The sequence below is a fragment of the Aulonocara stuartgranti genome (assembly GCF_965226115.1).
Source record: "Aulonocara stuartgranti genome assembly, chromosome: 8".
Lineage (NCBI taxonomy): Eukaryota > Metazoa > Chordata > Actinopteri > Cichliformes > Cichlidae > Aulonocara > Aulonocara stuartgranti.
Window position 1 is genome coordinate 5,915,219 of NC_138959.1, and position 15,649 is coordinate 5,930,867.

Sequence of the window (15,649 nt, forward strand, 5' to 3'; positions counted from 1 at the left end):
AGGAGATAGTCACACAGACGTTTCACACATCACACAAGACAACTCTCTGAAGGTTTACCCAAAATGCACTTAGAAGGTTTTCTGCACTGAGTTGCAAAAAAAGAAAAACATCCAGGGTAGCTTGTTTTTCCTCACTCTGCACTGATGCTCAAAATTGCTTATAGAAAAATTGTGCTGTGAGTTTGGCTTTAGATTGTGACACAGACTGATTTGATTTTAATTTCTAACAGAACGTATGCTTTTTCAGCCCCTGTGGATATCTCCCATATTTATAGTCTCGAGAGCTCACAAATGCTAGAAAAATAGCTCAAATTTAAGTGGCAAACCTCGATTGAGGACCAGTTTTAAGTACCTTCCATGTGTTCCTCTTGACTAAGCAAGGTGAGAAATGTAACTGGTAGGAATCAACAAAAACCAGCTGGATTTTTTTAAATCTTCAAAATGCCCACATATGAACATTTCCAAAATTTGTGTAACCTTTGCAGTGTCTTTCTCTTGCAATAATTCTCAAGCATCCTTGAAAGAAACCTACTTCCAGCCGGAAACTTAATTAAAATGCAACACCACCAATCTCTTGTTTGAGATTTGAAATTTAAAGAAATCAAACTCTAATTTCTCTTCTACGCCAGGCCTATTCCATTGTGACCTCAGAGCTGGAGATGATTATCAGGGCTTCCTCTGACTTTCCACTGGCACACAGAGGCGTAATGCACTCTTGTCTTCAGCAGCCTGAGGGGTCTCTGAGGTTTTACAAGTTCCTTCCAGCCCTGCTCACTACCTCTGACTCATACTTTAATACACAATGATCTTGTTGGGAAGTTTATTATCTTGGCAATTCATCTTAATTAAACAAAATGAAGACTGTTCTATGGATCTAGCTGGAAATTTACACATGTTCAGACTCACTGGAAGATCACTGCCAACACAGTGTCACAATGCCTGGTGAGAAAAATGGAAAGTGGAACGACTGTATAGCATGCATCTTTAGTGATTTTAAAGCAACAAGAATTAGTTGCATGTGAATTTATTTTTGATTTTCTCTAAGAAACACAGGGTCAAAAGTATACATATCCCCCTTGACATTTCATATCTGGTGAAATGTCAAGTTGCACCTTGACCAGATACTTTTGTTCACTATCAACAAGCTTTTGGCATAATTTTGTCGATATTTAATGACTTTTCTTAACACAGTTTATTTAAACTGGTTAGTTTCCTGGCGTGAACCTGGCTTTTAAGCGCAGTCGACAAATTTTCAGTAGGGCTGAGGTCGGGGCTTTTGAAAGGCCATTCCAGAAGCTTAATGTTAGCCTGCTTTGTCCGTTCCCAAACTAGTTTTGATGTATATTTGGGGTCATTGTCCTGTTAGGACACCCAGTTTTCAACCATCGAGCGATTTGTGGTTATGTTGAAGAATTTGGAGGTAGTCCTCCTCCATTATTTCATCCACTTTGTGCAATGTAACAGTACCAATGGCATGAGAACAGCCTCAGAGCATGATGCTGCCATCACCGTGCTTGACGGTGCTCTTAAGTTTGAAAGCCTCACATACCTCTTGTCATTGTGGCGAAATAGTCTTTGCCTCAACTGACCATAAAACTTTACTCCAAAACACATTTGTCTTGTCCATGTAGGCAGCTGAAAATTTCAGCTGAGCTTAAAGGTGCTAATTTTGAAAAAGTGGCTTCTTTCTTTGTCCATGGTGATGTAAAACTCACTTCACTGGACAGTGACACTGGTGTTCTGCAGTTTCCAGTTCATAGCAGGCCTGGGTTGATTCCTGGGTTGTTCCTGAATGTCCCAAGTAATTTCCTCTCGTCTCCGAGGGTGATAGTTTGCCAAGGTTAGAAGAATACCTAAAGATCTTCTCTGAGTTCCTTGGTCTTTTCTATTGTTCGGAGTATTGGTCAATCCAATGAGTGCAGTCAGTTTATGCTAGCAAAGAAAAACTACCAGTTGTAGCCAATCATGATCACTTAAGACAACTTAATGGCCTTGTCAAGTTAAAAGACATTGTAATCCCTTCAGCACCACTTTAAACAAAAGATTTCAGTGAGTGTTTGTATAAAATTCATCTTGCATGTATGATTTTGATCTGGTGAGGACTGGAGTAAACCCAAAATAAATTAAAACTTAGGAACCCAGTTCTTGTTGGGTCTGTGTAATCTATACGGTTATTCCACACTGAAAACAGTTGAAAGAAATTACTACCATTCAGTGCCTTGATGAGTGGATGTAAACTTCTGACCACAACTGTATATGATCTTACTTGGAACTTTTTCTCTCTAGGGCTATTTATCCACTTCAAAGTAGTTGCTTTTTTTTGTTAGCCTTAGCATCTATTAGCAACCCTAATTTCAAGTTGGTTAATTTATCAGTTTTGTGTGTATCAATCAAGTACATGACCCATGGTGTGCTGCAGAGATATGGACCCAGACATGACTCGGTATGCTAGACAAAGTCCACAACCCTACCAGTACTTTTTAGAAGTAATTTACTTAAAGTTAAATCAAGCTATTTGATTCAATCAATCAATCTTAGTTCAGGGTGATGATATCTCCCCCCTGACCTGTCATCCTGGCTCCCCCTCGCCATACCATGTTGGAACAGTGAGCTACTTGTTGTTTCACCGACCCTTACTTATTTTATGGATACAGATGCCCCCAGAAAGGAATCCGAACTTGTGATCCTCCACTCCAAAGGTGTGTAGTCTTGCCACTACGCTATACAGCTGGCCATAAATAGTATGTATTAAATAGTGTATATATAGTCACTTTAAGATAACATTATGGAGTCAGATGAATTATCACGTTCAAATGGCATTTATTATATTAGTAAGCAATGATTTAGTGTGCCTTCTTGAATTTGGTGCCTAACACCTGTAATCGACTTCTTTTGTTCTCTGCAGTGGTTTTCAAACGTCCTGCCTGAGGCACATCGAAGGGCAAGCCAGAATTTCAAGGCACACAATGGAGGTAGCAATCGTTATTGCTACCTCCAGTTAAAAGCTCTTTGGGTTTTAAAGTGTGTCTGTAGAGACTTTGCATCGTTTTAGTGCTAGTTAACTCCAAATGATGCATTTAGCCAGAAAGCTGTTGACATTTTACAACTGAACTTGTAACAGGTAGCTTTTGCAGTTTGTTTTTTTTCCCCTCATCTTTGTGGTTTTGTGTTGCTGTCTCCAAACGAAAACGTTTCACCACCTCACAAATGTTATCCTCCCCACTATGAACCAGAATGTTTCAGTTATGCTAAAATATCATCTTTTAAAGCTCAAAGGTATGCGGCCATACCTTGGTTGGTACCATAACCAGTTTTAGCAGCAGATGGTGCAGCTCCACCCTTACAACTATCCCTTAAACTGCCCTCCTGAATGACGAATAGTACCTGGCTACAACGGGTCAGTCTAATTTGAATTAAGAAACACTTGATTAAAATTCTCATCACTATTCAGTAACATTGCTTTCAGCTGTGTTAAAGAATTCTCAGGACTTCAGTTTGAATATTATTATGAGTATTTATTAAGCAATCTCTTCAACCACAGTCAGGTTTATGGATTGAATAAGCCTCGAATGTGAGAGGAATACAGCTCTTAAAAATAAAACAAAACCAAAAAAAATCCCTAATGCGATTAATTTAAAATAAAAACACCATATCCTTATATACAAGAGGATGGGGTGGGCATGTGCAAGAGGTGCATGGGGTTTTGTGGGGCATGTATGATGGTGGGTTGGTACAATGGGAACATCTCTGAAGGTGGGGTAGAAAGGAGGGCGTGTTGGGGCTGGCTTTAGTACATGTAGCCTTTGGAGTAGGGCTGAGGGCCCATGTTTTGAGGGGCTTGTTCCGGGGTGTAAGGCACCCCCTCGTCCAGGTGCGACAGAGGCACTGTGTCCTCCTCGTTGACGTAGCGCTCGAACTCAGCCTTCAGGCTGGGTCGCTGATTGTCGGGGAAGGCCAGGGAGATTAGAGCCTCGGGCTCACAAACGAACTTGTAAACGTAGCGCTCCCCAGCCACCTAGAGAGAGAGAGAGAGAGGAGGATTATTTAAAATGAAATACGAATGCATTTGTAAACTAATATTTCACAGTTTCTGTAGCCTCTGAGGGCTGCAGAGACTAAGCACTCAGTATAAGAGAAAATTGAGAGATGTATATAAATATAAAAGTGCTGGAAATGTGTTATATCCACTTTGAACGAGAACACCAAACTGTTTCCTTTTCTTTAGCTATCCAGCAAGACGAGTGCACGAGTATATTCCTATTCCAGGGCGTCAGATACTAACTTTTTGTCTTAAGTTGTCACAGACAAATGCACAAGATGCCTTTTCGGAATATTTGGTGTGAGAGTTTATGTTCCTGTTTTTATGGAGCATCCAGTGTGTGGTGATATTTAGACAAAGGGCAAATCTCAAAATCAGCACCTCTCCAGCCTTTTACTGAGTGAAAACAAAGCAAATCAGTGTATTTAGTGTACTTAGACATAAATCCAGGGGTTCCTTTGCAAACATTCATACGTGACAAGTTGCAAGAGGTCTATTTTTTTAATAACTTACCAATGCATCAGGCACTGACATTAAGGGCACTTTTGTGCATCTTTGACTGCCCTCTGACAACTGGAGGCGCTGTACTGAAAACCTATGTGGGATTACTTTGGTTCCCAGTAGATTTAGTGCTGGCTGCGTTTTGTACCTTTTGCATGATTCCCTTCTCGTAGTAGTAGCGCAGAGAACGGCTGAGCTTGTCATAGTTCATGGCTGGACGGTTCTTCTGCATTCCCCACAGCCTGGCAACCTGAGAAAGAAGAAATAAATCAGTTAAAAATGTGTTTGCATGCTTTTAAATAGTGTAAAACATAACCTTCCTCAAATTACATTTCAAGAAGATCGAGTCTTTTTGCGCTAATAGTTGGACACAGGTAGTTAATTCCACAGGTTGCCCACTAGAGGGCCTCAGTAGCAAGCCAAACTTCATTCTGCTATTAAATTCGACAGTATCAACATGCCAAGACCAGGGCGAGTCCTCACATGTGGATTCACTTCCTTTTTATGTAACCATTACCACTTGAATGCAACCAGAGTCCCACAGTGTTTGCAGTGAAACAGGAGTCAGGGCGGGATGTCAGGGGCAGCCCAAAATTTGAACCCTGGGCTGATAAAGCAGCTCTGCCTCTTATAGAAAATGAATGCCTCACATTAACACCCCCCCCCCCACCACCACCACCACCACCACCACCACCACACACACACACACACACATACACAAGGGGAAATAAATCAAGGAATTGTGCAACAGTGGATAAATTTTCTGTTGACAAACACCTTGGATGTAGGAAGAAACCGTAAAGCTTGGGATGGGGGGGGGGGCATTGATATTCATGACTCAGGAAGACAGGTTGTATCCCACAGTGGCCCAGCAGCCCCGTTTGATCTCTGAGTGCGCTCTCAGCTCTAATTGCGCTTGTAAAACTCTTACCCCATTCATTTTTAATGTACAGTAAAAAGATAATGGAAAACACAATATAGGCCTGTCTGTATTAGGGCCCACCTAAATGGAGGCGCTCTGATATCCAATCAAACTGCAGACTTAAACATTGCAAAAATGTCTGGACTTAAGAAATGTGAGGAGGTGAGAGAGAACAGGGGTGTTGGATGTTTCTGTGATAGTGCTTGTCCTTCATTTATCAATCCAGTGCGTGTTGAATAATGTATGGGGGCCTAATGGAAGATGGATCAGAAAATAGGCCTATGAGGAAAGTGGCCAAATCCCCCTTCTCATTGAAGGTGCTACCTAGATTACAGCAAACCCTCACTAAATTTATTTAAAGAGTATCCTTATCATATTAATGTCACAATCACTACCAGTACTATCAGTGGACAAGGCCACACAGTAATGTGTTAAAAATAATGCATTTTATATCGCAGTAGTCTTTTTTTCAAACATTTAAAGTGATATTGTTACTGCAGATAAAGCTCCAGTTAAACTAGAACTTCTTTTAAAGTTACCCAACAAAGTGAGATCACATATGTCTGACACTCACTGGATATTAAAGTCTAAGGAACTTAGCAAACTGAAACATAAAGATGTCTCTCTTAAGAGCTAGACAGCCTCTGCATCTGTGTATGGCCATTTTCAAAGATGCATTAAATCTAGTTTATGTAGTGCTGCGCAACACCTTCTGCCTCAGGGTGCTTTAAGGTAAAGACCCTACAACATTTGAGAGAGAATCCCAGGAATCAGACAGTCCCCTCTGAACAAGCACTAGGTGACTGTGGGAAGGAAGAACTCCTGTTTAACAGGAAGAGACCTGCAGCACTGATCGAATGAGCTTCTGAAGGGTTGCCCCTGTACTTCTGTAAACAAAAGTGTAAAAGATGGACATGACTACTGGACCTTAAAAAGTTTAGCAAGCATCGCTGTGCCTTAACCCTTTAAGACCTACCATAGAACCAAGTCCGCCAGAGCTTATATTATATTTTTACATGCTGTAGTGCCATTTTTGGGAGCATTTCAAGTTGCTATACATCAATATAACCATTACAGCCTAAATTTTAATAATATGTCTGCATTAAGTGCATAGTAATTACATAAATTGCAAAAAAGTGCAGTAAACTACCAAAGAATTGAAAATCGTTTGTTTTTTTTAACATATATTTCTAGTTAGAGAAATTTAAGAGGCTTATCCCTCAAAACTGTAAATACAAAAAAGTTGCACAAAATAGTTTCCCACCACAGGAAATTTATTTTGAGTGTCTTCATAGTTTTATTTTTGAAATACACCAATTTCTATACACTGCAGGAAAAACGAAAATAAATATTATAGTGCAAATTTGCAAAAAAACAGCATATGCATCAAAATAAACTATTTTCAACAGTGCAATATGTGTCCTAAGCATCCCAGAAACGACACAGAAAGTCATAAAGTCAAAGATAACTTTCAAAAACACCAGTATAGGCTCATGAGGCCCTGATGGTAAAAAACTACATTTCCGCGAAAATGACGCCACTTCCGGTTTCGGGCAGGTCATGGCAGACATGTGAAAGTTCGCGCTGACGTCTATTCCAACATAGGAAGTGTTACAAACAGCTGATCGGATCAGCAAAGCGTGTTTCTGAATATTATGTTTTTGTTCCTGCAAGCGCTTTTTATGCAGTTTTTGCAAAGCTATATGTGGAAGGAAACTGTGACTTAGGGCAGGCTGATGGCATAAGATGTAAGTACAACTCCGGTTTCATATGCAAAAAATTTTTTTGCGCTAGCTTACGTGGTTGCAGAGCTACCAGGATTTAAAAATAGTTACGCAAAACAGAGCGTGCCTGCTCCGATCGATTTTAAAGGGTTAAACCTTTGTTCTTTGTAATGGCCAGCAGGGGGCGGCTCTTCTTGTTTCAAAGAATTTCATTTTGTATTGAAGTCTTGGAAACAACCATTGACTCACTTTTACTGGGATGCCAGCGAACTCTTTCCTGATGATTTTATGGGCTTAGTCGTTAGTTTAAATTCATGTGACTACCAGTGATGGTGAAGGACACTGGTAATAGACATGTGATGTGGGAACTACACTACACTACACTTTTCTAAGCAGCCACATCCTGTCTGCTGGTTATAATCAACTGTCAAGTACAAAACAAGAAAAACGGGAAATGAGAGAATCGCTTTCGGTGTGGAAGCCCCTTAATTTTGTTTGCAATTTATGGTCATTCTAATAGTTAGAAAGGATGATCATTCAGACTCTAACCAGAGTAGATAATACCGTTTCAGTTACAAATCATTAGCCAATGAGTGTGTGGTTTCACAGTCTGATTCATCCTCTGTTATCAAATCGGGTTAAAATAGTAAGACCAGTGGGTGACATCATGATGGCTAGCCTGGTCGATTATAGTGCCTACAGACAACGCTTCCCCACCATCTTTGATTGAAGAAAAAAAAAGGTCGTTTACAGTTCAGACTTACCTCTTCTGGTTCAATTAGTTTGAATTCCATGCCGCGGCCTGTCCAGGCGATGAAGTGGGCATTGCCTGGGTCATCCAGAAGGGCCACCAGGAACTGCCAGAGCTGCAAAGAGCCACGGCGCTGGTAAGGTGTACCCTCACGGAAAAGACCACCCCCTTCCTGCTTCACCTCACCTGGACGAGGAATACAGAGGTACTCAGTATGTTTATAGGCGTCAAAATGCTTTCCATCTATTTCATGTAACCAGGAATTTAGAGATTTGTTGCCCTATGTGCACTGTGGTTTATCTCCAGCCAGTTAATGTGATAGTTGATATATTTTCAGCACATTAATGCATCCGACCATTAAGATTCAATCACTAAATTATGGTCTAAAGTACTTCTTGCTGTGCAAACAAGAAACATTTGACCCCTAACAGCCCAAAAGTGGCTTAATTCTAGTAGGATAAGTACATCCGTAGGTCATCTAATCTTGATTCTCCCCCCCCCCCCCCATGTTTGCATACTCACATAAACCCAAATCCCCATAAATGTCAGCTTGCAGCTAAAAAAGCCAGAGCATGTTGAACTAGAGGCAAATAGAGATAAAAGTAAGGGGCAGTACAGGGCAAAAAGAAAGAAATCAAGCTTACTACTTAGTAAGGTAAATGGACACTGATTGGTGTTTGGTTCTCGGTTGTTTACCAGGTACTTGATATGTTGTACACAGGTGTTGGAACATGAGATGCACAGCTAAGTTACTGCTGTCGTCTCTCAGAGAACTTGCACACTTGACTGGTTCAACGAGTGCTGACGGCCTCAGGCTCTTCACTCAATCTCCCTTAGCATCAATAACCAACAACACCATGGGAAAAGCTTGTTTCTGTGACAGAGGAGCCCTGCCTGGAGGGTACAAGGAAACCAAACCCACTAACTCAGTTTCTGAGGACACCGGGATCCTTCTGATGTGTGTATAATATGATAGACAGTAAGGCAGTAGTTCCCAACTTTTTTTTTTTTTTGTACTATGATGTACCTCGGTTTCCAGCAGTTTCATTTTCTGCAACCACCATGACCCCACATTAACCAATTAGCATGCAGATAAAATGGGAAAAATTGGCTTCTGTGTAAGAAAAACTAGACGTTGTTTTACTCCATACTGCCAGTACACTGTGAACATTAAAATGACGTGTAAATAATAATTATTGCTGCTCTGTTCACTTCGATTCTAAAGTGCAATTCACTTTCTGCAGCAAATTTCAAATGTATACCACTTTCTTGCTTTTTGACCATCATTAAACGCATTTCTTTTTCTTCTGCTTAGCCATTTACTTTTTTTTTTTTTTTTTTTTTTTAAATAAACCATTAACCTTTCTTCTCAAACTTGTTAAGGTTCACTAAAATTGTAATAGTTGAGTTAATCCTTTCATGTCCCCCCACAGCGACTGTAGTGATACCCTTGGGGGTACTTTTACTTCTGGCAGAGAATCAGTCATGTAAGAGATTGAAGTAAGTGACTGTGTTTCCTGTGATTTTCTTTTCTTCCTGTTGTCACTAAGTAACACCTGTGTGCTGTGCATTTGAAGTTGTGTGTGTGCATGCAGAGGGGATATGTGGTAAGCAGGCTCACCTTCGAACTTCTCTGGAACCACACGGGAGTCATTTTCAAACAGATACCCTAAGAGACGAGGGGGGAGAATTGTGTCAGTATTTCAAATGGACTTCATCCTGGCACAACAAGGTTGTTCATCTGGAACCAGTGGCAAGCTTTAAATATATTTCAACCAAAATAACTCACAACATTAATGTCCTTTTAGTATACTAGACCTGTGATATCTTATATGCTGAGTGCATCTGAATGAGATTTCAAATTGCCGAAAATGGTCTTGCAAACAATGGTAAAGAAGGGAGGGCTTGTTTTCCTTTTTGCTGGGGAAATAGTGTGCTTTTTCTAAGACTTATGTTTATTCAGGGATTCTTGAGGCAGGGGTGAGGCGAGAGCCTCTGCCAATGGAAACAGACACACCACTGGTTGGCCAATGGAAGCACGCACACTCTAGGCCGGTTAGCCAATGACCGCAGACCTCTAACCAGAGTAGATAAAGCTTTTGAGACAGGGCAGATTGGGTACATGCAATTTCTGTATACTGACATCACTTAAATTCCTTTAACTCCATAATAACTTTTATTGGAGGCCTTTAAAGGGCATTATTGCAGTAGAATGCAAAACATTCACATTACCTTCATTGCCATGCTGGGAGTTTGGGTAGCCCTCATTGTGATGGTAAATAGAGGGACATCCAGGCACATCTGTAACAGAAACAACGAACTACAGGTTAACAAATTGAACCGACATTTAGATTATGGCATAAAGTACCATTTAGAAATCCCTGTAAGGTGTCAAGTCAAATTAAAATGCAAGGATGGCTGCTAATGTGCTTTCCTAAGCACTACCTGTTTGAGAAAAGTGGGTGTATTAGCTGGATTTAGTGGGATCATTGTGACCTGCAAGGGCAAATGCTGCATTTATCATATCACTTCTCTTGTCCCTGGTGGTATTTTTAGGCCATGAGCAAGCACCTGCACCAGACCAGAAAAGTGGTACAGTATACAGTGTCTGCACTTTGTCTGGGCACATCGTTGGCTCGCTCAAATCACTGATATAGATTTTACACTGCTCTTCATAAACCTTCCGGCAAAATTCTCTGCAAGTTGGGACAGTTGTGAAGTGCATTTCACATGTAATGTGAGAATATTGTTTTCCATTTCCTGTGACCGAGCCACTAACCTTTGTCTGTGTGTTTTTCTCTTTCTTTGGCTAAGCATACAAAAAAAGGTGACTCATTGCCTATTATAAGAGCTTGTTTGTCTGTTTTTTACAGTCTGTCAACTGTATCAATGAGCCAAGCAAGTGTATAAAACTGAAAGGTGCAGCTCTTTGCCTCTGGCTCTGACCGTGACTCACTCCTGGGGAATGCAGCTGCAGCTCTGCGACTGTGATAAGATGCCACTGGGGAAAATCAAACCTCCATTCCAGAGCAGCGGCGCTCGATCATACTGTAAATAATATGTCTGCCAGAGATGGCAGGCTCTCACCAGGGATTGATGGGTAGACTGGGTGTGAGAGCACTGGGGTTAATTGTCTGCTCCGTGGCATGACCATTCTGCATCTTTGATTCAACACAATAGCAGTGATTAAGCGATGGAATGCCAATTTGTATGTGAAACTACGAGTCTCATTATCTACCCGGCTTTTAAAATGAGACTGTATACTTGCGGCATTTGACTGTCATTGTTCACATTGTGCAAAGTGAAAGAAAACACTGGTGGTGTTTTTTATTACTCGCTTTCCATTACGTGCTTCTGACATCAAAATTTTGGGATAGAATTTCTTACAGTGACACTGTAATTCAGCAGAAAATAACAAATAACTGAAGGAAAGTATGTCTTCAGACCTGCCTGTATGTATGCAACCTTGCAGATGTTGCGGCTGGCATGGCTGGGTTTTGTATGCTGCACATTAAGAAGCTCAAGAAGATCAATCGACAAGTATGTAGCATGTACTACTTGATCACTTAAAAAAAAAAAAGGCAATAACAACTGTCCTCAATCATTGCTTAGGAGATTTTTGGGATGCGGTTTCTATCGTGAAGACTCCAATTCAGCTGCCTAAAAGAAACATCATTTTCCATTTAAATGTTTGCAGAATGCTTTTGGATTTTTATTGACGTGTTAAAAGAAAAAGGTTCTTTTAGACCAGCGGTCCCCAACCTTTTTTGAGCCACAGACCGGTTTAATGACAAACAGTATTTTCACGGACCGACTTTTAAGGTGTCACGGATAAATACAACAAAATAAAATGATACGACCAAGACACAAACTGTGGTATTTTGTAAATATAATAATAAACGTGAATTCTCGGTGTAATTGTGTAACTTTATTAGGAGCGTCCTCCTGAAGTGCGCCAACAACATTGAGAGTAACATCCTCCTCTCTGCCCCTTAGCGCTCTATGGTCGCTATGGTAACCCATAAATATTCCTTTCAAAATAAGACACACAACTACAACACGGGAAAAGACCCAGGGAAACCTAGTTAACTACAAAAAACCTGAAAACCATAATTTCACACCTGAGCAACAACTCTCACGGCCCGGTACCGATCCGTGGCCCGAGGGTTGGGGACCGCTGTTTTAGACCACCTGAGATCCAATGACTGACTTTTCAATACAGATGTTAAACACTGCTCAGTAACAGAGAGAGAGAGTACATGTTCTTGAGTGCAGAAAATTTACTGGTAATCACATCCAAGTTTTAGGCCCCTGTCACTTTCTATTATCCTGCACACAGTCCAGTCACTTGTTGTATAATCGTCTACAAAAATAAAGATAAACTTTGATCTTTCATGTCAGATCAGCCTCTGGATTGGTTAAAACCCATATCAGAGAGAGTCTTTTAAGGAAACCCCACCAAATAAAACTTGCTCCTCCACCTAGCAGTTATCCACAGAAAAACATCCTTTGGTACTTTCCCCCATTTCTTTCTCAAGGTTGTGTGACTCTTGTCATTGTTACTGTAAAAACAGCAAGTCAAGACAGTCAGAAATTCTGTTTTCTTTGGATTTCAGCCGTTTTCAGCACATGTGGACCGCTGTCAGCCCTCTAGCCATTTTAATACAGGTGAACGAGGATGCTACGTGTTACTTTTCTCGCTCATTTTAGATTCAGGGAGAAGCCAACAGAAGAGCTACTTTGTATACTCGAATGCTGGTAGTGCTTGTTGTTAAAGTGCCTGAGCTGGCTACCCCACCCCTTACCTCCCCCATTACCCTTCCACTCCCTCCCCTCACCCACTCCCAAAGCCCGGCCAGTGAGAGGTTCGAGTTACTGTGGCCACGCTCATTTTTCCATTATGAGTTCATCTGCCTGCAGAAAAAGGAAGCCGCTGGTGCAACATGAAACCCTGGAGCACTCCACCGGGGACTCTAGTCTTTCCAGTGCCCTCCATTTTCTCAATGAAATTCCTCTGCCTCTCTCTCACAGAGAGCGGTGAAGGGAGGGAGCGGGATAAGGAAGGAGGGAGGGAGGGAGGGAAGGAAGGAGGGATGGAGGGAGGGAGGGAGGGAGGGAGGGGTGTAGCTACAGCAGAAAAAAAACTTTTTTTTTCTTCCTTTTCACTGCAAAGTGTCAGAGGGTTGAAAGGAGGAGTTTTGGAGGCTAAGAGGGAGTTGAGTAGGAGTGCAGATACAGTGAAGAAGTTTGTTTGCCTTTTGGACATTTTGTTCTAGAGTAAGCAATGTACACAGGGGAGGGTTTTCAACCCATTGATTCGCAAGCAGTCTAACAAGGAGAAATGCTCTATATTTGCTGTTTTGAGTCCCTCAAATGCTTTTTTTCCTCTAATATGACCATTAACTGGTTGTGAACTATTTTCTGGACCAAAAGACAAAAAAGATTAGGACATGCCACCCAGGTCTTGGAAATTAATAGAGTAAAAGAATTTTAGCATACTCTTCAATTGTGTCTTTTGGCTCTTGTGCAAAACCTTTACATGCGCAGAAAAAGAAAACACAGTTGTGTCCATGCCAAACAGAGTTATAATCTCCCAGTAAAAAACAACAACAAAAAAAACACTATCATTGTGCCTGCAATGCCTTGTTTGCAGAGAAGGTTTTTTATACGGTCCTTATCTCCATCACTATGTAACATACTGGCACAATGTGTCTCACTTTCCCATCTGTTTCCTTCTCGCCTAATCTCTGTGGTCACATCCACTGCATTTCAAGATGGATGAAGTCCCAAATAAAGCTTTTCTCTTCTTTTACATATTTTTCAGTTGAATTTGTTAAACAGTGGAACAAATTTGACTAAAGCAGCTGTTACTTTCAAGTCATTTTTTAGTCCACGGCATTGCTTAAGTCCTGAACATTGACATCTTTAATCAACACCCAGTAATTGGGTGTTGATTACTTGGATCACTTAGAAGAAAAGTTGGAGATGTCAGAATGTCTTAGTGTTGCTAAAATGTTTTTGTTAGCAGAGCAAGTGCTTAAACAGTGTTGTCCTGTTTTTGGAATTCCACCTGACCAATCAGAGCAGGTTTGTCTTTACTGGTGGTCCTTGGACAGGAGCTAAAACGATGCGTTTCAGACAGATGAGTGTCATTATTGCTCACCTGGTTCATAGGTGTAATCTGTGGGCTCCTGCTTGACCATCATGTGGGCTGGTGGGAACCGATGTGGGTGCGAGTGTAACTGTGGGTGTTGGTGTGGTCCATGGCCATGGTTGTGTCCGTGTCCATGCCCGTGTCCCTGTCCACTCACATGACCCGGCCCCGCCATATGGGCTGCCCGCTCATACAGCGGGTCCATGTATTCTTGCTTAAAGCTTTGCTGCAGGTAAGGCATGCAGGGGTCAGAGTGCTGCCGATGGTAGCCAACACCACCACCGCCCCCTGGCCCCCCACCGCCACCCCCACCTCCACCAGTGGTGCAGTGGCCAGCTGGGGCAGATGGCATGCGCTGAAAGGCCTGCGCTGGTTGGGGGAACTGAGGGCACATGGGGTCTCCTGAAGGTCCCTGAAACCTGGAACTGGGAAATGAAATAAGGCAGTTTAGGATGCATTCGTCAGGAGAAATCAACATAATATCCAGAATTCCCAATGGTAAGATTTCAGTGCCGTGTCACCTGGCGTTCATGGGGTAACTGTTGCTGGGAAGTGGCTGGGAGGTGGCACCTGGGTTCATGTAACCAGCATCGGGCCGTCCGGCCGTGGCAGGTTTGGGGGAGTAATGCTGCTGCATGGGAGACACGGGGGTCCCTGGGCAGGAGCTCTTTGCTCCTCCTGCTGCCCTTTTCTGCTCATAGGCACTGTGAAGTCAAATAACACATGAATACACTCATGACAAAAAAAACATCCATGCATGACTACACATGTCACAACAGGGGTGAGCTGTTTCTTCAATGAATACAACAAACAAAGCAAGAGTTCATGTGCAGGGATTCAGTCAATAACGTGTGATAAGAGTTTACATGTGGGTTGACCAACTTGGGCTTGGTCATTGTACACTTTTGTTGAGAGAAAAAGTAAAATAAGCATTTATTTTGTCTTTGGTAAGAGTGGATGTCTAAATATCTGAGGAGGCAATTAATCATCCTTTTGTGTCACTTCAGAGTTCCTCCCCCACTTTCATACAGCAGAAATTAGTTGTTACGGTTGCCACAAATACTCATTGCTTGAGGTGTGCTTACTCATTGCCCATCATTTAGCAGAAAAAATGCTTATAGCCGCGGACTTGGTTGCACACTTTTGATTCCAGGTCAGCCACACTGGCCCCATTGAGCGGGCAAGTTCACAAAATTGGGAGATGTGATAAAGGCAATTTAAGACTTGCCATTGTCATCATCATGCATGGCAGCGTTTACAAAAGTGATGCAATGACTGCTGGTATACTGCACACTTTGGTGTTGTCTCCCATTTTGTGCAACGTGGGACAAGTCTGTGCCAGCCTGCTGATTCCCCTCCACAGAGATCTCTCTGATACAGATGACACCATCACAGAGAAGTTGTTGCTACAGTTGGAAAGTTTGCAGAAAAATTTCACCACCTTCAAACTTTTCCTCCCTGTTTTGACTTCTTGTATCCTTATTCCAGTGTTGTTCAGGTTTACTACCAGGATTAGACTGCAGCGAGTCGAGCGCACGTCAAGCGAGAGCAGCTCTCT

General features: G+C 41.8%; 1 protein-coding gene and 2 long non-coding RNA genes across 7 annotated transcripts in view; 2 read left to right on the forward strand and 1 right to left on the reverse strand.

Annotated features, from left to right (window-relative positions):
• Positions 1-15,649, forward strand: part of LOC309713504 — a 51,554-nt gene that overhangs the window by 1,030 nt on the left and 34,875 nt on the right. The gene's annotated exons all lie outside the window — the stretch shown is intronic.
• The window catches only part of etv4 (ETS variant transcription factor 4), a 39,901-nt gene continuing 27,746 nt past the window's right edge, over positions 3,495-15,649 (reverse strand). For all 4 annotated transcript variants that reach the window (XM_082545171.1, XM_082545169.1, XM_082545170.1 and 1 more), the window contains 7 exons: positions 14,613-14,795; positions 14,101-14,516; positions 10,170-10,238; positions 9,559-9,606; positions 7,951-8,123; positions 4,689-4,790; positions 3,495-4,015 (listed from right to left, as the gene is read on the reverse strand). In XM_082545171.1, the coding sequence (XP_082401297.1) occupies positions 3,788-4,015; positions 4,689-4,790; positions 7,951-8,123; positions 9,559-9,606; positions 10,170-10,238; positions 14,101-14,516; positions 14,613-14,795 (1,219 nt within the window). In that variant the 3' untranslated portion in view covers positions 3,495-3,787. The remainder of the gene's footprint in view (positions 4,016-4,688; positions 4,791-7,950; positions 8,124-9,558; positions 9,607-10,169; positions 10,239-14,100; positions 14,517-14,612; positions 14,796-15,649) is intronic.
• LOC309713505 lies at positions 8,056-9,251 on the forward strand. The gene is made up of 2 exons (XR_014278598.1): positions 8,056-8,142; positions 8,659-9,251. It is a non-coding gene; the product is annotated as an uncharacterized lncRNA (long non-coding RNA).